General features: G+C 36.9%; 2 protein-coding genes across 9 annotated transcripts; one reads left to right on the top strand and one right to left on the bottom strand.

Moving 5' to 3' along the window:
* Window positions 1–54: 54 nt before the first annotated feature.
* Window positions 55–7857, top strand: LOC129801505 (nucleobindin-2). The gene is made up of 4 exons (XM_055846617.1): window positions 55–306; window positions 418–622; window positions 6221–6325; window positions 6406–7857. Exons 2-4 carry the CDS (start codon window positions 431–433, stop codon window positions 7687–7689), a joined length of 1581 nt encoding a protein of 526 aa, XP_055702592.1. The 5' UTR covers window positions 55–306; window positions 418–430; the 3' UTR covers window positions 7690–7857.
* LOC129801451 (VWFA and cache domain-containing protein CG16868) lies at window positions 7840–25361 on the bottom strand. 8 transcript variants are annotated; one of them, XM_055846524.1, is made up of 5 exons: window positions 23515–25351; window positions 18491–19823; window positions 14779–15356; window positions 14055–14702; window positions 7840–13976 (listed from the first exon to the last, which is right to left on the bottom strand). In XM_055846524.1, the coding sequence occupies exons 1-4, from the start codon at window positions 24920–24922 to the stop codon at window positions 14083–14085; spliced, it is 3939 nt and encodes a 1312-aa protein (XP_055702499.1). In that variant the 5' UTR covers window positions 24923–25351; the 3' UTR covers window positions 7840–13976; window positions 14055–14082. The 8 variants fall into 8 exon arrangements, with proteins under 8 accessions (XP_055702499.1, XP_055702500.1, XP_055702502.1 ...); XM_055846525.1 differs by having other exon boundaries at window positions 7840–11255; XM_055846527.1 differs by having other exon boundaries at window positions 7840–7979.
* Between the last annotated feature and the right edge of the window lie 682 nt (window positions 25362–26043).

The raw sequence follows: 26043 nt of genomic DNA, 5'->3' as shown, positions 1-26043 counted from the left end.
TAAATATTTTATATTTAATACTAAAATAATTAATTTAAAAAAAAATAGAGGGTGGGAGTGTGAACTGCAATACCGACCTCTGATATAGTCGTGATTCTGTCAAAAACCACGTCAGTGTTTGATGGACGAGCAAAGTGAAAACACGCCTTATCGCAGCAATAGGCGATTTATTTTGTTAATTGCCTGAGAAAAAACGTGCAATTCAACTACAATTCAATTGTCTACCAACCCACCCAAACATCCCGAATAGAGTGAATCTGTGTTTAACTGTAAGAACCTGGAAAATCAAAGCATTTTTATCTCAACGTAAGTTTTGTTTTCATTCCATATTTTTGCACTTTCACCCCATTTATCAGGCCGGAAGTGCTTATTTTTTGACATATTTAAAATTCTAAGATGCTATTCTTGCAATTTCAGTCACTAACGAACAATGACTGTGATGAAGAGGAGAATAATTCCGGTGATTATTTTGGTGACACTTTTGGCCATCTGGGAGACAACTTTGGCTCTCCCAGTGACGCCCAACAAAAAGGCTGAGGAGAAGAAGCAGGAGGTGCCTGAGGTTCAGAAGCCACGGTATGAGGAGGAGTATGATCCAAATGACCCCAGAGCTGAAGTAGAGGTAAGACAATTATCCAAGAAATGTGATGAAATCTCAAGGAAAACTTGTGCAGAGTAGCATGAAGCATATGCTTGATGGCTTTCTGGAAAGTCACTTTATTTTTATTTTTCATTTAAAAAAGAAAAGAGATAAATTTTATTGATTCTCAATGCAGTAATTGAGTCTGTAAATGTTCAGTGAATGATAAGCTTAGAGAATTTGGGACTGACATTTTTGCAGAATTAATATTTTCGGTGTTTTATTTTTCAAACTTCAGAGAAAGCATTGTAGGGGAAACCGGGGTTATGATTCAGAGCAGTGGAAGATGTTAAGATGTTTCGAGAGGAATATGGAGCAAAAATCTTTTAGTCATATTAAACTTATATCCTTTTCCCTTCCCTGAATTTCTTTTGCTAGGTAATTGCACTGATCTGCTCTAAATAATATTAATTTTTTTTTTTTTTGATACGGTGAAAATAGGTGTGATTCCTTCATAATCACACCTATTGTAATCCTCGGATTTTCTAAAAGTGCTCCGATCGGGCTGAAATTCACAGGGTATATGTTTTGAACATCCCTGATGCCGAAAATCATAAGCCGCCATTTTCGGGTCCGGCCGGCCGTCCGGTTAATAGTTTTTTGAAAAACCGTTTTTTATATGTTATCTAGAAATTGGCCTATGCAATTTGAACCATTTTATGTTTATGTTGTAGCGCTAGTTTAGTAGACCAATTAAAAAAAGAATTGGAAATTGCTCCATTATTGTTTCCGAGAATATCGACTTTAAAGTTTTTCAGATATTTTTATGCATTTCTCTTCCAATTTACCTCGTTTTCAAGTGAAATTTTGCACATCTCAAGCCTAAAGGAGACTCTAATGTTATGTCAAGTTTGAGGCCTCTATCTCTGATAGTTTCCGAGAAATCAATTTTAAAGTAGATTCGATTTTTTGTAGGCATTTAGCCAATAAAACGAACTACCACTATGCAAAATATGAAACCGTTGTCACCAGCTGTTTGACAGCTATGCGCTCTGAATGTTGCTGCATTTCTTTTCAGCCACCCTGTAGAGTAGATGTTCCGAAATTCCTCTGCTGGAAGGCCTAAGTTTCCTCTATGGAACGTTGTGCCACTATTATTTACTTTATAATCACTGGTCAAATTTGTTTTTCTTTTTTCTAACCCAAATTGATTTTCTCACTCACCGAAATCCATTTTTTACTGAACAAAATCGGTTTTGTTGCCAAAGACTTGTCTTTTTAATGATCAAAATACAATTTTTTACTGACAAAATTGAATTCTTATGTCTCCGGCGCACACCTTTTCGATCAAGAATATTTCATAAAGTCAAAATTCACATCCCTCTCTTTCGTAAAAGTTTTGCATAAATCTATTTTACTATTTTGCACTCATTTTCTTTTTTTGAACATCATACCAAATTAAATTTAGTTTAGTCCAACTTTGAGACCGAAAGGGACACGAATTTTATTTTCATGAAATTTTACCAATCTAAATGGTATACCAGAGTCATTACCACTAATTTCATTAACAAAATAGTTTTTTAAATTAATTTTTACAAATATTTTACGCCTTCTTTTCAATGAAATTTAGGGTGGTTTGTGGAAAGGGAGACACTTAAGAAAAAGTTCAATTTCAAATGTATTTTTAAGTCGAATAAATATATATTTTTTCATTTTCTTTGCATCATGAAATTGCTTGTGAAATATTCTAATAGAATCCTAACAATTTTTAATAGATATTTCAACCAATTAATTGGAATATTCCATCAAATTAAAAAACAACACATTTTGAAAAGATGGACAAAATTTTGGAAAGCGGGACAAAAATTTTCGGAAAGTTGGACACAGTGATATTAATGACAAAATATTATACGAAATATGTAGAAAATCAATTGTTGAGGGTTTTCTGCTTATACTTGCACATTGGATGGTTATGCTAATCCCTCCTTTATGTCCGGGTAACAGTTAAGGAACGCTAATTACCAAGAACTTCCTGGACGTCCAACCAAAAAGAGGTTCTGTAAATTTCACAAACGCCTCGCACCGTCCAGGAGTTATAGTTTTAAAGCGGATGTAACTTTTTAGCACATGTCAATATCTAATCCGCTCAAATCCTTTTCTACTTGCTTTGGGAGTTCTGTAGAGGCTCCTCTTTGTCTTTCTCCAGGTGTTTTTGCGATATTTACTACTCACTCTATCAGAAAAAGTGGTCTTCGGAATCTGGAAATCCTTGCAGCCTTTTCCAGGAGATTTTCTCCTCATCAGCTACTAACTGCTATTGCAACTATTTCTCCGGATACTTAAGGATGCTTGTCTTCCTTGTGAACATGATTTCACTTCACAAAATCACCAAATTCATTCACAAAATCAACTTGTTCAAGATTTCATAAAACTTGTTTTGAAAGCAACGCGAAGTTAAATCACTTTTCTCTCCTTTTTAAATGTAATATTTCACAAATATTTTGTACTCACCTTTTAAATGGATGTATGTCCTTCGATTTTCACTGCGGACTTAACAATATTTCACAAATTATGCCGAAAATTGAAACAAAACACTTTGATATTTTCCTAGCAACTTCAATAAGAAACAGAGAAAATGGCAACTACTGTGTGAAGTTTATGAATATCACGCATGCAATACATTTTTTTAAATTCTTGCAAGTCACCCTTTGATTGTTTAATAACGACTTTTGCATTTTTAACTTCTCTAATAATCACAAAATTAGGTTTAATAATCTTTTTATCGAAAACTGAAATAAGGGAAAAGCACCCCGGATCGGAATGTTAAGAGACATGCTCGATATTTAGTTAAAAATATAAGCCTCAAAATACTATTTGGTATTTCACATATGTGTTGTGTGCTAATCGGTATATTAGTGATCCATTTAACTATATCTGTGCGTTTGAACTTTAAAATTTTATTATAAATTAATAAAAAATAGATGTAATTGCTAATGTGTACTCTGTACCTCGGATCGTCACGAATTTAATCAAGTGTCTCACGGAAAATTGGTTTTATAAATTAAATCTACACTAATGCACTGTATTCTTGTAAGAATTAAATGGTAAGAAGTAGCTAATAATTTTTAAAAGTTCATTTTAATTGGTGCAATAATATGACAATATCTTGACGATCCGAGGAACACTGCCGATCGCTGGTGCTCTTCCCTTATTTAATTGATTTATTATCAAGTTTTTAAGGAGGTATCTCACATTCCACACTGCTTTGTCCAACTTTCCAAACTGTCTCGCTAACAAATTTTAGAACCATACTTCAAGGTTTAACAATTAAACATCTCTAGAAAGTGTATTTCTCAACCGTTTGCCACAAGTTCTAATTCATTTCAAAGGTCCTTGATATTCGGACAATTGCGAACCAGTACCAAACTGATATTGAACCTACATCAAATCAATATTTGATTTATTACGGAGACTGATTAAGAATTATCCAGCATATGAAATTCTTCTTTGCCTATAAATTTATGAAAAACATGTTCAAGTCAGACTGATTTCGATGATAGGGAGGGTTTAGTTACTCTGAAGTCATTTGCTCAATATTCTTTCTTAAGAAAAATTAAAACACCCCACTGTGTAATTCTACCCCTGACTAGTTCTGCCCGGGTCTCCCCTACAGCGGAAATACCTTTGCAAAATACTACCGTCGTTGCGGGTGACTTTGCACTCGGGGGGTGACTTTGCACTCTGCTGTCCGTAAGACTTTCATAAATTCTAGCACTTATTGATAGTGTTCGCCAATCCGGTCTACCATGTCAAAGTATATAGGGATATGTTATGTACCAAGTAAGGTACAATGATCCTCAAAAGGATACTTGTAGTTTCAGTAACAGTCAATGAAATGCAAATATAGGTATTTTGTCAAAAACCGACTCCGTGAAAAAGTTATCTGAAGGTGCAATTCCAAAATCGATTTCAGAGTAGCAAATTGTCCAAATCCAATCTAAATTTATCTGGCTAGAATAATCCACTTCGATTTTGTTGATTATTTTTATTAAAATATTTTTTTTCCCTATTATCTTCATAAGACCGCATGATTTATGTTATAAAATTGCATATAATGGTCTTTCTAAAGCTTTATTATTGAAGTATTTGGCTAAAAATTATCCAATTTTGTGGGAACTTAAGATAAAATGACCGAGATCTACAAGATGGTATGGTCGCCATCTTGATTTGACGTTTCTGTCCGCCATTTTGAATAACTGTCAAAACAAAAGTCTCATCTGATTGAGCTGAAATTTTAGTATGTTGTAGCTGATGCCAAGGCCTTTTCAGAACATATATAAAATCCGACCTAGGTCAAGTGGTTGTCTGGATATAGGAGCTCAAAGTTAAAAATTTTGACATTTTCATGAATACAGAACTACAGGGAGCTTCTTTTATCAAAACCATCACAAAAAAGACAGCGCTATCGCTAGGCGATGAGATCTAACAAACAAACAAAAAGAAAAGTAATGTTTTTGTTTATAACAGCGCATTATTTGAGAATCTTACAAACTGTTTTCGCAAAGATGAAAAATAAAAAAAAAATAAATGCACTTTTCGTTTATTTTTTTTTAAATTATGTTAGAGTAAATAAATATATAAAATTAAAGACTCAACTATGTTTAATGGTTACTGATGCATTTCGTTTAGGTTTCAAATATTGAAGATTAAAAAATAAAGAGCGCCAAAATATGAGTATTACAAAATTTTAAACTTTGAACCTCTGTATCAAGGTAAATACCTGACGTAAACTGGAACATAGATACGTTTTAGAAAGGTCTTGACATCAGCTAGAACATACTAAAATTTCAACCAAATCGGACCAGTTTTAGGGTTTGACAGTTATTCAAAATGGCGGACAGAAACGTCAAATCAAGATGGCGACCACGTCATCTTGTAGATCTCGTGCATCTTACCCTTAGATGTGAAGATCTTCATTGTCGTGTATTATCAGAAATTGTTGATTTTTTAAAATTTATTAAAAAGTGCAAAGTCACCCGCACCTTATCCCAAGTGCAAGCCTTTTTTCTTGATTTTTTTTAACATAGTAATATTTTATAAAATTAATGTTAGTGGCACGAAATCCATTCATTAACAACTGAACACAAATAATTTTATCCATTCACCCACCTCCCTTCACTTTAACTGTCCATTTTTAGAGGGTAAAGTTGCAAAATAGCGAAAAAACGTGCAAAGTCACCCGCAACGACGGTAACTATTATTCAAAATGTAGTTTATCAATAATTTTATTGATCTAAAATATTAACCAAAAATCAAATTCTAGTAAGTAATTCGACCATTTCGCGAACGTGATCTTTTCTGCTTCACTATTTATTTATTTGAAATAAAAACTAAAATTATTGATTTTCCTTGTTTTAACGGATGTGAAACATCAGCAAAATATTATGTAAGATTAAATATTAGCCCGAGAAAACGTTCTGAATGCAACAGAAGTCTTCAGAGCAGAAAAAATGTTGACTTTCCAAAAAAGAATAAACAAAGAATAAGAATAACAAGTTTTACAGTGTGCCCCAAAAATTATGGTAATTCTTTTCAATTGCTCTTATTATTTCTTTTTTTTTTAACAAACCTGCTCTACAGAATGTCCTTGAATACCAGAATTACCTGAAAGAAGTGGTGAATGCTCTGGAAAGTGATCCAGATTTCAGGGAGAAGCTGAACAAAGTCGATGAAGTGGATATTCGTGTAAGTTTTTTTTTTTTGTTAGCTTAGGCAGGGGAATGGCAAAGAGTTCTTCATGGATTGGTTTTTTTTATTTATCGCAGACTGGGAAAATTGCCCAGGAGCTGGAATATGTCAATCATCATGTTCGTACGAAATTGGATGAGATTAAGCGTACGGAATTGGAGAGATTGAGACAGCTCGCCATCAAACAATTTGAGATGACAAATGACATTGACAGGGAACACTTGAAAATCCCTGAACATCTTGATCATTCGAATCAGCACACTTTTGAGGTGGAGGATTTGAAGAAGCTCATCCATAAGGCCAGTAATGATCTGGCTGAAGCGGATAAGTTGAGACGGGAGGAATTTAAGAGGTATGAGATGCAGAAGGAATTTGAAAAGCAGGAAAAATTGCGTTCAATGGATGAGGAGCATAAGAAGAAGTACGAAGAGGAACTGAAGAGGTTGCAGGAGAAGCATAATAAACATGAGAAAATTCATCATCCGGGTGGGAAGGCACAATTGGAGGAGGTTTGGGAGAAGCAGGATCATATGGAAGGGCAAAATTTTGATCCTAAAACCTTCTTCATGATGCACGATTTGGATGGAAATGGCTATTGGGATGAGTTAGAGGTCAAGGCGCTGTTTGTCAAGGAATTGGACAAAGTGTATCAGGCTGGAGTTCCGGAGGATGATATGAAGGAGCGAGCTGAGGAAATGGAGAGGATGCGTGAGCATGTGTTCAAAGAGGCTGATGTCAATAAGGATAGTCTGATTAGTTATGCCGAATTTCTGGAGCAGACCATGAAAGATGAATTCAGAAAGGATGAAGGATGGGATACGGTGGATCAACAACCACAGTATACCCATGAGGAGTACCTGGAATTCGAGAGGAAGCGTCAGGAGGAGATTCAGAGGTTGATAAACCAGGGAATGCTTCCACCGCATCCTAATATGCCGCAGGGATACTACCCAGGACCTCAGGGACCCTACCAGGCTCCTCCACAGGGTGGATATCATCCGCAGCAGCAGATGCATCCCAATCAGATTCCGCAGCAGCAAATGCATCCTAATCAAATGCCCCAGCAGCAAATGCATCCCAATCAAATTCCCCAGCAGCAAATGCATCCCAATCAAATTCCCCAGCAGCAAATGCATCCTAATCAGATTCCCCAACAAGGACAACCTCAATTCCAACCTCCACCAGTGCCACAGCAGCCTCCGCAGCAGCAGATTCAGAATCCTCAGCAACATCAACCTGTTCAGAATCCACCACAGAAAGTATCTGGAGTAGGACAGAAGCAGCCTATGCAGCCTATTGGGAATCAGATTCCTCCACAGGCATCTCCGCCGCAAGCTCAACAACAGCCAAGTACTCCCTAAACTCCTTTAAAAAAAATACCCCCCAAGACAACAACATCCCATAGCCCAGAACAAACAGCATTAACAGCATTAACTCAAGAGTGAGAGAGATTGTGACAAGAGATCCAAAGTCAGGAATTTGCTAAATTAATAAATTTTTACCAATAATGGTTTTTTTTTCAAAGCAGCGATACACTGAGTTTTATTTTTTCTCTAAAGAATTGCTTTTAAATAACTCATCCGGAAGCATAAATTCTCTAATTTCCACAAAAGCCAGCTCCTTTATTTATTATTTATTTTCAAAAGGAGCTCTTAAGTACAAAAAGAAAATATTGAAGCGCAATTGATATCACTGTGCAACAGCAAAAAATGTGATTTCAAATGACCGGTATTTTCGGATTCCTTGGTGTCTCCTGAGTGATAACTCCGAAGAAAGTTATGGTCTATTACGTCTAGTTTCTGAGCTAGATTAAGATGAAAATCTTTAAGAAATTGGTTAGAAATATTTTATGAAATTTGTTTTTCTCTCAAAAATGGTACATCCTGGGATGTTGGCGTCAAAGGATGACTCAAGGATGTGTAGAGGAGGACTCAAGGAAATTTTCCTGGAACAAACCATATCCCTATCTCCTCATTTTCCCTGAAGTATTTCAGATTTTCCTCATAAATCCCTAAATATCCTTAAATTTATTAAAAGGATGCATAGGACGACTTACCTTTACAAATAGTATATTCTTCTTGAAAAAAGAGTAAGGGTCTCTGAAAATCTTAGGCTCTTAAAAGGTATGTTATTTAAGAATTACATATACAAAAAATTTGAATATAGGGTAGAGTCGCCATGTAAGCACTTTTTCGCCACCTAATATAAAACAAATAATTTAAGGCATTTAAGAATAAGTAGCATTTCAAAACTTATAATACCCAAAACTCTAATATCCCATTGCGTTATTACGTCTCTTAATTAATTGAAATTCGTTTTAAAACAGGTGGCGAAAAGTACTGAAACAAGCATACAGTAGACTTTCTAAAATTCGGGCATATGGGACCGAAATGTCAGCTGAATTAGACAGAAATTCGGGCGACAAAGTTTTTGAAATGCAACGATTTTTTATTCATCTGCATATAGATATTGAGTTTACGAACTCATATATAACGTAAATTGCATAAAAACCCCTTAATAATGCAAAATCACATCAAAATTAAGACAAAACAATCCAAATTTGAGCATATTTGATTCATTTGATAATTATAATCAAACTTGAAAAATGACAACAAACTTTTTTCAAATGTAACCGCTGCCCGAATTAAAAAGTAGCCCGATCTTAAAAGAGCCGAATTAGCGAGAGTCTACTGTAATTGGGGAAAATGCATATTTTTCAATGAGATTCTCTAAAATTCCCGAGACGTGTCCTAGATATATAGATAGATATTGCTTCAAAGTTTCTTTATACAAAAAATTCATTTTAGTCTGACAAAAATATCACACCTTACGATGCCCCTAAAGCTTAATGGTGGCGAAAAGTACTGACTCTACCCTACCACAGAAAATTCATTTATTTATTCTAATTTATTTTGTAGTGAGTGTGGCACTGGCAATTTAGCAGAAGGAACTTCTTTGTACATAATCTTGGTACGAGTCTTGGAATTATGCCCAAAAGTCTTATTCACACATGCATAGCAATTTTCTGAATAGTGCATCCCAGGATTTGTCCAAATCATTGGTGTACCAAAAACCAGAGCTTCGCGTTTTCCCTTTGCCCATTCCTTTAGTCTATTATAGCAAGATCTTTAAGAAATAAGTTTTATTTTAGTGAAAACCTTTAGAAAAAGCAATTAGGGTCGGAGGAACGTCTGTTCAACAGGGAACCCCTATTGACACTTTTGTCAAAATGTTGAAAATTATTTAATGTTATCTAGTAAAATATAAGTAATATAACGTTTTTTCTGTAATATACCTTTTACTATAAACAGAGATGTTCAAATTTCATATCCCAAATAGTACAGAGTAGGGTGTCAATAGGTGCTGACACGAGTTCTTAAAGTGTCAATAGACGTTCCTTTCACCAAAGTTGTAAAGAGAATAAAAAAAATGTATCTTACTTGCACATTATATTTGGAGCCCAGGGAACATCCAGTATAATTAGAAAATCAAAATACAATTCATATAATGTTTTACAATCACGTAGTTTCAGTTTATTCGCGGCAACTGTATATTTGCCACACGCGAAACAAAAATTGTTTATATTTTCTGGGCAAGAATTCATTTTATTGACACTTTTTGGTTGATATTGTGGAATTTACGAAAAGAGCAGAATTAATTTAGTTCAATTAATTCCAAGAAGAGAAATCTCACTAATCATACTTATTGGTATAGTGCATTCGCAATGATAAAATATTTCTCAAACAGCAGTTATAAATCAGTGCAATAAAATATTTATCAGTGATTTAAATTTGGCCACATTGTGTACAATGTAAAGGAGAGATTAAGAGTAAAGAGTAAATGAGCAGATAAACCAAGAACCCAAGAAAAGCTATAAAAGTTACAAATGAGTAAATATAGTAATCAAATATATGCTGCAGCATAATATTTCATAAATATTGTTATAGCATAAAAAGAACATAAATTTTCTGCGGTATGTTATTTTTTTTTAATTTTTTTTTTGTGTATGTAATTTCTAGAAAACGATACTTTTAGCATCCTAAGATCTTCAGAGATCCTTACTCTTTTTTTCAGAAGAATTTTTATATATGGGAGTCGTGTCCTTACAAACAATCCTTTTCATGAATTTGAAGGATATTCAGCGATTTAAATGGAAAAACTAGAAAATCACAGGGGAAAAAGAAATAGGGATATAGTTTTTTTTCTAGGACAATCTTCCTTGAGCCCCCCCCCCCTCCACAGAATGTCCTTTGACATTAACACCAAACTAACATCCTACGATGTACTGTTATTTGGATAAAATATGTTTAATAAAATATTTCTTCCTATATCTTAAAGATTTTTAATGGTGATGGCGAAAGAACTGGATTTCTTCAGTTGTCCACATGTTCAAAAGTAATTCAAATGCATAATTTCTGGGGATAATGGAAAGTTTTATGATTCTATGATGTTCATGAGAATATTTTTGTAAACGATGCAAGTCGTCCTATGCATCCTTTTAATGGATTTGAAGGACATTTAGGGATTTATGAGGAAAATCTGAAATACTTCAGGGAAAATGAGGAGATAGGGATATGGTTTGTTCCAGGAAAATTTTCCTTGAGTCCTCCTCTACACATCCTTGAGTCATCCTTTGACGCCAACATCCCAGGATGTACCATTTTTGAGAGAAAAACAAATTTCATAAAATATTTCTAACCAATTTCTTAAAGATTTTCATCTTAATCTAGCTCAGAAACTAGACGTAATAGACCATAACTTTCTTCGGAGTTATCACTCAGGAGACACCAAGGAATCCGAAAATATCGGTCATTTGCAATCACACGGAAAAAGTTTTCATTTTGTTGCACAATTCAATCACTTTTTTGAGAAATTCTCTGCTTTCCGGATAAATACATCTCCCCCCGCAAAAAATTTACACATGCAACTTTTAAAAGGAAATTACACTTAAACTTTAACATGATTTCTCTGTTTTTTTCTTCTTCCATTTCGTGTTAAACAAGAACATAAAAAAGTCTCTGTTGTACATTTTTTTTCGTGTATATATATAAAAAAAACGAGGATTAGAAACGACAATATAGAAATTGCTCATTTGCACGACATCCATTTAACTGCATTAGTCTCTTGCAGAAATTAATATGTTTGATTATTTGTTTCTTTTGACACCTTTCTCTCACGGAGAAAGACGAAAAATAAATTAATTCTAAATGCAGGGTAATAAGATTTCATTGCTTGTGCTCTCAGAAATTTGCTCTTTATCGTTTTTTTTTTCTTTCTAATCTAATATCAAAGGGGTTTACCAAAGCAAAAATGCAGATACTTTATTGGAAAAGTTAATTAAATGCCTTCGTTTCATGTGAGTTTCTTATTTTAAATGCATTATTGAAGTCTCTATGTGTTTCTTTTATTGAATAATTTGTAATACTTAAATGGGTTAAAGATTGATTGATATTTTTGTACTAAAGATTCCAACACATTGACCGTCAAAATTAAGAATGTTGAAGCCGAGACACACACCAGTTATCTAAGACTTCTAATAAGAAGCATACACTGAGCGCAAACAGAAGTAGATTTTGATTCTCAAATAGTGTCTTGGATAAAAGGTAAATGGAACTCTATTTGCACAAAAAGTCGTTGATGTTCGAAGAACTCAAATTAAATTTCGAATTTTCATACTTAATTTTCGAACAAGGTGGGGAAAATATATCAAATATCACACTAAAAGCTGGCACAAGGGTTACTCAGTGATTATGGAGTGATTAAGTAATGGGACAAGAACAGTAAGCGTCGTTCTGATTTATTCCTCAGAACAATATGAAGACCGTCACATTTTGACACTTGAGCACTTCGAAATTCGAACAGGATGAGTCTTCCGCCACCTTGCGAAAGTATTAAGAAGTAAGAAAGTCTCTTTTTTGGATCTTCAAATAGATTTTCGAATTTTTCAAGATCTACTTCTGTACGGAAAGAATGCCGGAACTGAGTGTATTGCTTGCAAGGACTCTGCAAATCATTTTTTTTACAGAGAATACTAAATATAATTCACAATAATGTAGAATTGTTTTCTAGAAACTGTCTACTGGCTATGCAGCGCCATCTTCATAGAACCTATAGCTATTAACTGTAAATTTTATTGACTGAATGTAAAAAATTATCACTAATTCCCGCCTAATTTTCCCTGCCTGTATTCTTTTCATTTTCATTGTGAACCTGTAATAACTTACACAGTGTCGCCCAAAAATTTCTTAACAAATTTATGTTTGAGAATAGAGAAAAGCGCGGTACATTTGAACGACTCAAGCTTCGGGAAACTCAATATTTTTTCTATCTTAATAGATTTCACCCATAGCTCTTTTCTGGAAATTTGATGCATTCGACCAGCAATTAAAATATGTTATAATGGGTCAAATAAATTTAAAACACATTGAAAAAAGAGAAGGCAAAGCGTCCCAGATTTGCCGAATGCTCGACCTCACGATATAGATTCATTAATTCTTCATGAATTAGTTTTCGCAAGATATTTTGATGCTTACTGCTTACTGGTATAGGGGAAACTGGGGTTTAGAAAAACGTTTGAAAGATGCGATTTTGACTGAATTTCCTAAGAAAATTGTGAATTTTAGAAAAATGTTGCTTACACCATGTTATAGTCTTAGGTATAGGCTGCATATTAATGTATACAAGGATGATGTGAAGCACTTCAATTTTCCGTAAAAAGGAAAATTGTATCACCATGCATTTTTCGCTTTATAACAATTTAAAATTCAGAAAATATCCTGAGTAAAGTTACGATGCTAACTAATTGAAACAACGAAATGTGTTTATATAACTCAGTATTTTTCTGCCATTTTAAAAATTTGAGAAATATTATAAAAACACCCTGAAAATCTTTAGGGTAAGTGTACCAAATATCGGTCAGCTTGCAATTCCGGCCACCTTTTTTATTCCTCTAATTCCCATGAATTTTTAGTTTTTGCATACTCTAGAGTTTCTACAATGCAAAAAATTATAAGACACAGCTTCGGCAAATGAGACGATGTGAAAAATCATTGGAAACTTTCCCGAATTGCAAAGAACTATGGGAATGAAGGTGGCCGAAATAGGCCACCAAGCTATGTCTACATTTTTATTCATTTTAAAATGTATTAAGAATGATTTTTGAGGAAATGTAAACGATAAACTGCTTATAAGCTTCCAAGCAACACTCCTTAAGAAGGAATAAAACATTCAATTTATATTAAAAATATTGCATTTCAAACTTGAGACATTGGCGCTTGCATGCAACTATGCCGAAATTTGGCACACTTACCCTATTTACTTTATAAGAAATGTGATAATTCTGTTTGATTTATAAATTAATCTGATATAATGTTCATTCAACCATTAATTTTTTTATGTTGTATAAAAAACTCTATAAAATTTCTGTAAAAGTTTTATATTTATGTAAAAAAATGATTACTTTAAAAAGGACGGTTTTATGTTTGTTGTCCTTTTGACCTCTAAATTTGCATTGATAAACCCCTCGATTGGTTTTTTTCTTCTTCTAAAATACTGAAATGAATTTCGCGAGTCACTGGATGAAGAAGAAATCTTATAGAGTCAATTTATAGAGAGCAACAAGTTGAAAATTTCCCCGTCAAAAAGTCACCTTAAAGTTAGTTAGTGGAAGAATGTTCCATTTAAAAAAAAAATTTGGCACTATACGATAGTTGTTTGTGATACATACAAGTACAAGGCGTCCAGGCGCGGCTGCATCACGAGGTAGTAGTCTCCATCTGGCGATGAACTGTGACAGGGGCCAGGACGAGGTGGGGCGACGCCGGGAGCACTGTGGTGCCCTCCGGGGGCGTCACGAGGTGTCGCTCCAGGCCAAGTGGTCTACAGTGATTTGTAGGACTGGAGACACTTGTGCTAATTGAGGCAGAATCCGACATGGACAGTCGCTTGTGCGAGAGCAATGGATCCGCCAAGGTAAAGCATAGATTCTCAGAATCCTCATGGGGTGTCATCGTCGAGTATCCATGGTCAGAATCTGCGGCATTTGGACGACGACAGGCTGAGGGAGCCCTATATAGTGAAACTTCAGGGATCATAATACCCGATCCCTGTGATGGAAGAAGATTCTGGTTACTGCTATTGCCCAAATCTCCATCATCATGTGCCATATCATCAAAATTGAGCCTCGCCATGGGCACATCCAATTGATTCTCCCCCTGGGAATCCCCATAGAGATGCTCAGCCCCACCAGGATCTTGATTTTGCCTGTAGCAGTACATGGCAAAACCGACAACCAGACAAAGCGCAATTGTAGCCCCAGCTACTGGCCCTATAGCTGAATATGCTGGTGGAATTAAGGGATCCACAATAGTTGATCCTACAGAGTTGAAAACCATTTTTTTTTATTTGCATTGTTTTTTTTTTTTGAGCACAAACAACACGGTTAAACTCACCAAGTTGCCCATCTCCGTATGGCGTTGCTGAACCTAGGATTCCATTGAAACATGACTGCATTGACGTACAGAAGGGCTGCGTGAAGATTGTCTCTCCATCAACGTCCACCTGGCACCATTCACATCCAATAACTCCCAGACATTCAGTCTGTGTCGTGCACAAATCGCACACAACATTCACGCAGGCCCTCAACTCAAGATCGTCCACGGCGTAAGTCAGAGCTGAAGCTGGAGAAGCTTCTGGCATGAAGGGCATACACACTCCATCAGCTGCCAATCTCTGATCATCCGCCTCAGTTGTTGTTGTGCATTTTGGGGCTTCAGTGGAATTCAGAGGAGGATCATAGTGAAGGGGACACTCACACGGACACTCGCACTCAGTCTGTTCCATTCTATTGCAATTCAGACAGAGGCGATCAACAGTGCTACATGGGCAAAAGGCACCCCCATCATTTGAGGCATTTAAGACGCCCACGAAGATATTGGTGCCAGGAACCACGGTAATTTGATACTTTGTCCTCTCTCCGTGAACCACATTCGTAAGGACGTCCGTCAGAGATATGTTGAACTGATAGTACCTATGAGATTAGGGAGTAAGGGTCATTCTACAGTCTTAGTCCTTTTATCGCTAATGGATCCTATATAAATCATTATTCAATTCAATTCAATTCAATTTATTGAGAGAAATCCGTAAAAGTTAAAATAACATTCCGGAAATGTTAATTTTACCCTGCAGTATTGATCCGAAAACGGTGTAAATATTACCCTTTTTAGGTGTGCTATGGATTAAAGTTATCCTTCTTTCATGTTGATTTTACCCTTAAAAAGGTGTAAAATTATCATTTGGAAACATATGTTTTGGAGATATATTAACTGGAATGGCATACATCCCCAGAACAATAAACCTGAAGGTCATCAGCGTACAAATGATACCCACAGTATCTAAGAACACGCGGGAGATCGTTTATAAATAACGAGAATAAAATTGGCCCCAATATGGAGTTCTGAGGAACCCCATGAGTGAGAAGAAGGGCAGCTGATGAATTCTCACCTGATCTCACAATTTGCGATCGAGACGCAAGATAAGAACCAATAAGTTTCACTAAAAATTCAGTAAACCCAAAGAGATCTTTTAACTTATGACACAACAAACTGTGCAGAATGCTGTCAAAAGTTTTAGAGAAATCAAGGAGGATAAGAACACTAAACATAGACCTATCCAGCGCCAACGCCAGGTCATGCTCAACTTTGAAGAGAGCAGTTATAGTGCTGTGGTTCTTGCGGAACCCAGATTGGAACTCACACAGGAGATTATTACTCTCGAGATGTAGAGTCATCTGATCGAGAAGAATAGCCTCGAGTGGTTTCGAAAGCACTGGCAGAATGCTAATCGGCCTAAAATCTGAAGGTAAAGAGGGATTGGACACCTTCGGAATAGGTGTCACAAGAGCAATCTTCCAAGAAGCCGAGGAATCCTCTGACCAGGAAAAAGAGGCGTTCTACGATCAAGTGGAACGAACACTTTGTAAGTGCCCCAAATACACACAGATACACAGATGGTCTCAAAACAGAGCAGCTCCATAGGAAATATGCTGAGGAACTAGATGCCGCACTCATGAACTGCGCGAGTAACCCTTGGAGACAGGATGTCAATCAACGATATGTGGCAACATATCAAAACACATGTCATTGGAAAGGTCACCACTATCCTTGGTCACAGTCGGAAGAAGGATCGGAAGGACTGGTTCGATGATGAGTGTAAACTGGCGACTGAGCGTAAGAACGCAGCATACCGAGCCATGCTTATGCTTAGTATCGAGAGCTTAGAAAACATGAGAAGAAACTGCACATACACAAGAAGAGAGGTTGAAAAGAAAACTTGGTCAGTGTAGTTGAAAAATATAGAGCGCAGCCGCACCAGACGCGGAAGTTTTACTAACAGGTCTCTTACGCCACAAACTTCATCCTGTAAGGATAAGCAAGAAAATCTGGTTTTTGATCAGGACGGCATCCTAGAGCGATGAGTGGAACACTTTTATGAACTTCTTAACGGACACCTCAATGATGAGTTGGAGGACCCAACAAATCAAGGGGTTGAAAGCATACTCGAACTAGCAATCCGTCGACTTAAATACAACAGACCGCCAGGAGTAGACGAAATTGCAGCAGAGCTGCCCAATTACACCGAGTTGTTCATCAATTAGTGATCCGTGTATGGGACGAAGAGGTAATGCCAGACGAATGGAAAATAGGTATTATCTGTCCTATACATAAGATAGGAGATATCACAAGCTGTAATCACTATAGGAGTATTACGTTGTTGAGTACCGCCTATAAGACATTCTCCTCTGTTCTGCTTGGTTGAATAGCCCCATTCGCTTAGACTATTATTGGACAATACCAATGTGGTTTCACTCCAAGCAAATCAACAACAGACCAGATCTTTTGTCAAATTGGATATCTGTGGAGAAGATGAGAGTGCATGACCAAGCACTTCACTATCTCTTCTTCGACTTGAAGGTAGTCTACGATAGCATAGTCAGGGTAAAACTATATCAAGACTTGGGAGAATTCGGCAACCCGAACTTGATAAGACTAATTAGGATGATCATGATCGAAGTGAGAAGCAAAGTTAGGGCGAAGGGATCGTTGCCACGGGAGTTAGGTGTGAACAATGGACTCAGACAAAGGGACGGACCATCGTGCGTTATTTTCAGCCTGGTACTGGAGTAAGCGATCCATGACGTGAGCATGAGGAGGGTCATTCTCAATAAGTCCACACAGCTCCTAGCATATGCTGACTACATTGATATCATGGGAGGCATGGGAGGCAATCCAGGGTTATGCAAGATACCTTCATCCAGATTGAGCAAGCGGTACGAAATCTACCATAGCAACATCAACGGAGAGCATCGGTCAATTAGGGTTCCCGATGGGGGACTACAACTTTGAAGTTGTCAACTCCTTCGTCTACCTTGGGTCAACAATCACAGCCGACAACAACATCTCAACAGAAGTCCGCGTACGGCTTACTGAAAAGTAGGCGTACTGAAAGGCAGCACGGCCTACTTTTCAGTTTACAAAGTATTTTCCGGTCCAGAACGTTAGTGATAAAGACCAAGCTACTACTGTATAGGACTATGATCCTGTCAGTCCTCACGTATTCATCTGTGACGTGGGTCCTTAGGAAACAGAATTGCGGTCTCTTAGTCGTGTTTGAGAGGAGGATTTTTGGCCCCATATGTGAGGAGGGACGATTCCGGAGCCTATACAATCATAAGTTGTTAGGATGAGGCCGACCCAGCCTGGAAAGTCTTTAGGGGAAGACTCTATCCTTCGAGCAAACGAGGCCGACCCAGCCTCCGGTGAACCGACTGCGTGGACCAGGACGCTAGCTCATTAGGGGTGCGGAATTGGAAAAAAAGTGGCGTATAACAGGCTCGAGTGGCGACGGGTCCTGAGCCTGAGTCAGGTCAAGACCAGTAATTGGTTGTAGTCACATTTTCAAGAAGTCTCTGTCTGTTACAGTCAGAGAAAAGTCATACTGTTACGGAATTCCCCTACAGTCCTTACTTTTAAGATATTTCTAGTAATGGTCGCGAATGCAGAGGAAGTTACATGCAAGGGTGGTGAGATAAACCCGATAAACAGAATAATCTAGAGAATTTTACCTGTCAGCTCGATAATAATGTAAAAGTTTAACTCAACTCACCTTTGAATGGTCCTGTTGGCGTACACGTTGCACAGTTTCTTTTGAACGAGCTCTTTGTGGTTCAAAATGTCATTGGCCACAAAAGACTCGCGGTGGGTGATGTGTTCAAGCGGACGCCTCGAGTTCGCTCCAGTCACTGGTTCCAAGACACTTGGATGAGCAATCAAGTAACCCCGATCCTCCATCAGGAAGCACTTGACATTGGCTTCCGTACAGAAAGTCCCAGACTCCATAACTAATTTATAGTGGAAGCCCATGGTAAGATCAAGAGCCACGATACCAATTGGAGTATCTCTTTGAGCATTGTGGAGAGCATTGGGCTTTCCTTCAAAAATTGTGTGAGCTACTGTGATGACATATCCAGCGCCTCCTACATCGAGATATGGTTCAGTGACCACAATTCTCCCAGGATAGGCCATGGCTCTCCCAAACCATGGTCTTTGATTAATTTCCAATTGATTGTTGACCTGAGAACCTGGATAGACCAACAATACCCCATTGACTGAGGCCACGTACCGTCTAATGATAAAATTCTTGAGTGGACCTTCTCGTAAATGTCTCTTCTTCAGGTACCCAATGATATGCGTGAGAGCTGCCACGTCATTTCTCACTCCATTCAACAGTCCTGGATTAGCCAAAAGACTCGTCTTGTCCTTGATGTACGCCATCAAGCTCTGAATACTGTGAATTGTGGCCTTTGAGCTACTTTCGCGACTATTTCGGATAAACAGAAAGGGAGATTGGAAGGCAGCTGGACTCAGAAACAATGTTCCACAGTCCATTGTGGCAATCTGTTTGAAATGCCGACACATGGTTTTCCCCCCTGGAGGAGGAATCAAGTCCAGTCTGTGATAAATAACATCCGGAAGACTTGCCATTGACACTTCATTGTGATGCTGATGGTAATAGTGTATCCCAGGATGTACTCTTTTGAGCATCACTGGAGACCGATTGAATCCACCAGATCGTGTTACAATGCAAATCACGTAGGAATCCATCACATGATGCCACGTATAAGTTACAGTATCATTTGTAGTGGCATCTCTGTGGGAATGAGTGCCAAAAATCTCCTTCAGTAACTCATCGCGAAGGGCAGGAGTGAAAGGTGGTGGTTCAATTAAACTGATATCGGTGGGAAAGATCATCTCAACAGCTGATGCGCGATCAGCAAAAGATGGATGAGACACAACATTACCACTTGTGTCCACGATGAAGGCATAGGAATCTGGGTATTTGCTGTAGTACAGCACATCCTCAGCCAGATCATTCAAATACAAATCAACCCCAAATACTCCAAATCTCTCGCAAGTTTGAGTAACACTCACGAGGATATCTGGAAAAAGAATGGTTCTTTTTTGAGTTTCTCATAATAGACAAAACACGTGAAAAGCTAATTTTAGCGTAAAGTAAGATGTGGGCCGAAGGAAAGCGAAAATTTTCAAATAAACTTCAAACTTAGCCCATCCCTTAGAGTTCAAAATTTAAAAGGATTCGAAAATGGAATAGTAAAAAATTGTAGGGGAGACTGGGGCAAAAAGTCACAAATCGAAAAATTCAAAATTTAATATCTTCCAAGGCTCAAATTTTTTTCTATAGATAGCCTCCATAGACCTACTTCAATGTCGTAAGTTTCTTAGAATTCGAACAAGGAATTTAGAAAATAAAAAATATCGAAGTTTTTAGCCGTATTTTTGAAATATTCTCCTTGCAGAAGATAACAATTTAAGACTAGCTATTGAAATATATAGCCATAGGTAAGATTCACAAATGAATACGGAAGAGATACGAAGAGTTTGAAGGTAGCGTATGTGCGAACGATCAAAACTTTCCCCTAAAAAAGGTACAACATTTAACTCTTTCGTCTCTTTTGGGACTCTGAGTACCCAAAGCAGCATATGAATGTTCTGTGAAAAACAATCTTTTTTAATTATTTAGAATTGATAAAAATCCGTTTCTTGTGGATGATTACAAACTATAAAGATGTCCAAATGTAAGATATTTTTTGTAAGACCTTAAATAATTCCTGAGCTTAGATATTTTTGATTAAAAAATGATGAAATTGGCTTGCAGCATATGCTTCGGTCCGGAAAGAGTTAAACTGTATTTTCAGAAAATTTTCATTTAAAAAATTTATTAATTCAGCCATTAAATCTTGATTTTTGGACACTTTTTTTTTGAGATTTAAAACCAAAATAAATTCCTTTTAGTTAATGAGTTAAAATAGTCCTTTAACCAGGGATTTTGTGTTTATTTGATTACAAATTATTTTAAAAAAAAATTGAACATGGTAAACATTAAAAATTGTATTTTTACTGCTTGAACTCAAAGAGAGAGCCGTTAATCGACGTTTTTTTTCCAACCTGTCACCATCCTAGAGCTTAAACGGTAAGAGATATTAAGTTCCAGTTTTCGGTGACCCTCATTATGAAAAAAACAATATCTGTAGACGTTTTTCTTTATTCCCCCCACCCCCTCCGCCCCTCCAAAACCAAGTTTTTTTTTAGTTTTTCTCGAAAAGGCTCATACGACTTTTTTTATTTTTGGATAAGTTTTGGAGGCGGCCTAGGTGAACATTTCGCCCAAGCATACCTATGACCTAAAAAAATCGCCATCTTGGATTTTGAAGGACAAAGTTCAAACCAATTTGGAGAGTCTATTTTTCAACATATTCGCTTAAATTTGGATTTTTTTGAAAGTCTTGAAATTTCCAACCGGATTGCATCGGTAAATCAATCGGTTAAGTTACCCGTAAATGACCAATCTTTTTTAAATATTCTTTTTTTTCTGTTCGTAAAATTGTTACCAATCTAGAGGCGAAACAGTAAGAGATATGAACTTCCCATCTTCGGAGGACCCCCCCATAAGTCGATCCACTGAATATTATTATGATTTTTATTTTCCCCCACCCCCTCTATCCCCTCCAAAACCATGTTTTTTCTCGAAAACAGCTCCTTCTACGATTTCTTTTATTTTTAAAATGCTTTTGTGATTTATGTATCAATTTGATCTCTAGTAGATCAATAAACACCAACAGATCATACGAAAAATTAATTCACGGAGAGCTCTATCTCGTGAGTTCGAATATTCCGCAAAACTGAGACGCTTTACCATGTCTATTTTGTATGAAATTCTCCCAAAAATTCAAATTTCGTTTTTTTTTTTTAAATCCTTTGTTCAATGACTAGTTGAATTTATTAGCTAAGAGGAAATATTTTGCTTTTGAGTTTCAGATGAACCAATTCGGAGATATCTTGTCCATCAAAAAGTAGGGGAAAGTTCCCATGCTTGATACGGTCCAAGCTTAATAATAACTATTTTTTTCCTGTGTTAATCAATAGTTGTGACTCATAGCAATATATTTTAATAGCTGGTCCTAAGTCTCACACTTCCTGAAAAAATTAGGATCCCAGCTCTTTTTTCCTAGTTTCAGGGAGAAAAATCAAAAATAGGTCCAAAAATGTAATTTTGATACACGATATTTCATAAGCATTTCTTAATTAATGTCGCTGTTCAGGAAAACTGCTATCATAGGCACATAGAGGGTTTATCAGTATTAATATTTATGTAAAAATATTTGTACTTGGTGGACACTGTTTTTGTGGGTGGTGACAAATTCATAAATTCTACCTGTGTCCATCCTATATTTTAAGAAGGGTCCATGAATGATAATTTAAATGTAGCAACTCTATCATTAGATGTGATTCTTTCATAATTACACATATTGTAATCCTCCAATTTTATCGACAATGTACATAGCCTTCAACCCTGTTGCGTGAATTTTAAGGTTGCAGAGTGACATTTTCATGGACTCAAAGTGAAAAAATTATTTTCGCTAGCGCCCTAATATCATAAAAACATGGCTCAGAAAAATTACATAAAAGTGATATTAAAACTAATAATCAGTCGTACAAACGATTTAAGCAGATAGATTACAGTTCCGTCTAAATATTGATCTGCAATTTTTTGTATCCGGTGAAATTTTTATAGTCAAAATGGGCCTCCGAATTGTCGAATCAATTATTATACAGGAAGGCCCCTGACCCAACTTGTATAAAAATCACCACTGAATTTCCATTTTCTTCTTAAGGAAAATCTAAGGATTTTCAGGAACTATTTGAGGTGGGATTATGAACCTAATAAGTGAGACATTTTTTTGTCATAGTGAAAGAATCGCTTCAGTTTGTGTGTTAATCAGAAAAAAATCACAAACCTTGGACATCATTTTACAGTATCAAGCATGGTCACTTTCCCCTATGTTTTTTTTTAAATGTCTCCGAAAATCAATCTCCGAAGGCTGGATTTGTAAACTCGTTATATATTTTTTTTTTTAGAATTTCCCTATTCATTGCAATATTTATTATTCTGATTCAAACATACACTCAGTCCCGGCATTATGCACTTCGGGATTGCACCTGACAAAATTATGACCATGCAATTATGCAAATTTGCCTACTTTTGGGAGTCAAGTTATTAAATCATTTTTGAAATACGCCTGAATGGATACTATATTGTGACGCGGGAAATTTGAAAAGAGTGTGCTTCTTTTTCAGAATAAAACTTTAATTTCTTTTATTAAGGTAAAATTTTTAAATATTCCAACCATTTATTGAAGAACTCTGGCCAAAAAGTACTGTTTGTTAATGCATTTTTATTAAATAGTTGAATCTTTTTGTTTTAACTACTTTTACTCCGCGAGAAATTCGTTCTACGGCCGATTTATTCAAAATAAAGCCCCTGCGGTTATGCAATTTTTCTCGATGCGTATTGCCAGTTTGCGCGTTTTTTCGGTCCCGGAAATTTGCTTAATCCCGGGACTGAGTGTACGAGTATTTTTCACAAATTATAGGCGAAGAAAAAATTTCATTTTCTAGCTAATTCTGCCCTGGTCTCCCCTAGTGTTTATTAAGGAGAAATTCTGTATTTCCATTTAGAATTGTAAAAAATTCCCACATGGAGCAAGTCCCGAATTAGGCTGAGCATGTGATTTTTGAAAAAAATTAATCAAAGAAATTCCATGAACTTACCTTTAGAATCTGGATCCAAGTATGGCTGATGAAGGGTAATATTCTGTGTTAAGAGTCCCTCTCTGAACATTTTGCTGAATAACGCTGTCACATTGATATAAACCTCATCAATGCGATACTTGTTAACTGTCAGCATAATCCCCGGTTCAGTCACATCCAAACTCTCAATCTTGTGCTTCTTGTAGTCTTGAACAGTGATATCCCAGAGAAACTGAGTCTCATACATGATTCTCTTCTCATCCAAAACAACTTGAATCGTATTTATGGACACTGGATGCCTCAAACGCTTCTGCCCAGCAGCAATAACTTCTAGTACCCCCGTTGCATCGGCCAGCGACGACAAGAGTCCTCGGCTGATGTACAGGAACATAAAGTGACCTTGATGGGAATCCTGCTCAATATCCCCGAGCAACTTGAAAGCATATTCAAAGCCCAATGTATGATTAGTTTGGGCTTTGGTTTTATTGAGTCCATCCAGGAACTTTGTCAATTTCACGCGATTGTCCAGCGTGGCGGGATGCATCTGTCCTGTGATGCACTGTGTTTTATAGTCGGGAGCAAAGACTCCCACACGATCTGAGATACTGACCACAGCCACAGAATCCGTCGGATGGAGGAGTCCAATGACGCTTTTTGCTGTGGCTTTTGTTAGTTCCAATTGATCCATGTTCAGAGAACTTCCATGGTCAACCAGTAAAAGGATCTTCTTACTCCAAATGGCTGCTGTAAAGACTGTCCTGAGATGCTGATTGTCCGGACATTTTTTGTCTACAGCATTGTCTGAAGCAGCTAGGAAGAATTGTCTCTTGAAATGGGCAGTACTGTGAGTGAATTTCTTCAATTCATTGGTCAGTGATGTCTCAAATTGCTCTTCCTCATCCTTAATATCTTCAAGGGTTTTCATGAAATTCACAATCTCTATCTGCTGCCGATCATACTGCAGCGATGGAGGTACCGTGGACCGAAAGGGACAGGGAAAAGTTACCGAATTGAGCTTTGAGCGATTTCGTGCTTGAACCGAATCCACAATAAAATCCCTCAAACTCGATATCACCAGATGTGCCTTCTCCATTTTTGCTGCCAGCCTCTGAGACATCCTCTTTACCGTATCCACATCATCCCTCGCCACTGGAGCGAACTCCATTGAATCAAACATTTCCTGCACATCTGGCACACCCAATTCTGCATCCCGGATCTCCCGAAACCGCTCCTCCAAACGCTTAGCCAGTTTTTGAGCCCGAGACGGCTCCTCAGTTGCAGCAGGCGGTGCCTCAGTTAGTCGCCGGACACTCACCGTTGCCGTTCCATTGAGAATAACAGGTACATAGTGACTTCCTCTATCGCTGGTGCTTCCGGTGTCAGAAACCAGAAGCAGAGCGAGGGCGAAGAGCCAAGAGGGGGCCAACATTTCACGGGTAGAGACTCCCAGCCATGTTTTCCCCGAGCAGAAAACTTATCTCACTCTCTTGATTAATTTACCCACTATCGACACCTCTGCCAATGTTCCACCTTATCTCTGGCGGCACAAGTCAAACAATCACTGATATCACCCCACGATGGCTCATTTTGTAGCCCACGGAACTTTTTTTTTGTACACCTTCTTCCTCGCCCAGAAAAAAAAACAAGAGGCTTCACCAAAAACACCGATGTTCTATGGCATTTTTCCACATAAAAAAATACACAAAATTTCACTAAAACACAATTATTGCACAGTGGAGAACAGTCTGAAAGATTTAGTGAGGGGTTTTGGGAAGAAATTCGAGGAAAAATCCACTTAAATGGTGCAAATAAATGCTAATAAACAGAGAAAACGCGATGAACGTGAGGAATTTTTTTCGTGAACTGTCATAAAGTCATAAACATTATCAGAGCAGCCAACTTTGACGAATTAAAAAACTGCTAGAAAATTGAATTTTAAAAATAAACGATATTATGGCAAAATTTTGCTGCTTCAAAAGTTTCTCATTTTGAATGAAAATTGGAAAAGAAATTAAAATATTTAAAGTCACTTTCAAAACTCGACACAAAAATGTATCATTTAAAAATATTAATGCTTGAGTGATAGTTTTTTAACAAATATTGTCAACAAAAAAAAAACAGTTGTTTTTTATCGGAGGCAGCCAAAATCCCAAAAGCCAAAATCTCGAAAGCCAAAATTCTGAATGTTCAAAATCGTGAAAGGGATGAAATTATATAGAAGGATAATGTGTAAAATAATTTGCCAAGACACAGAAAATTTCCCTTTGCCTCCATCAAGCGCAAGTGCAATCGTGAGAGTAACTATGACACAAGAATTCAGGATTTTAGCCTATTCAGGATTATGGCTTTCGGGATTTTGACCAAGACCTCTTTTTACTACATAATATAATTCTCCTTGTTAGTAACGTATAAAGATCTTGTTAAAATCCTAGAAATAAAAATAAAAATAAAACAACAAGAGAATAAGAGAAGACTTTGATGGTTCGCACATACGCTACCTTCAAACACTTCGTATTTCTCCCGTATTCCTTTATAAATCTCACTTTTATG

The sequence above is a fragment of the Phlebotomus papatasi genome, chromosome 2, assembly GCF_024763615.1.
Source record: "Phlebotomus papatasi isolate M1 chromosome 2, Ppap_2.1, whole genome shotgun sequence".
NCBI classification, from domain to species: Eukaryota; Metazoa; Arthropoda; class Insecta; order Diptera; family Psychodidae; genus Phlebotomus; species Phlebotomus papatasi.
The sequence above is the reverse complement of the archived record's forward strand: the minus strand, read 5'-3'. Positions and strand labels throughout refer to the sequence as shown.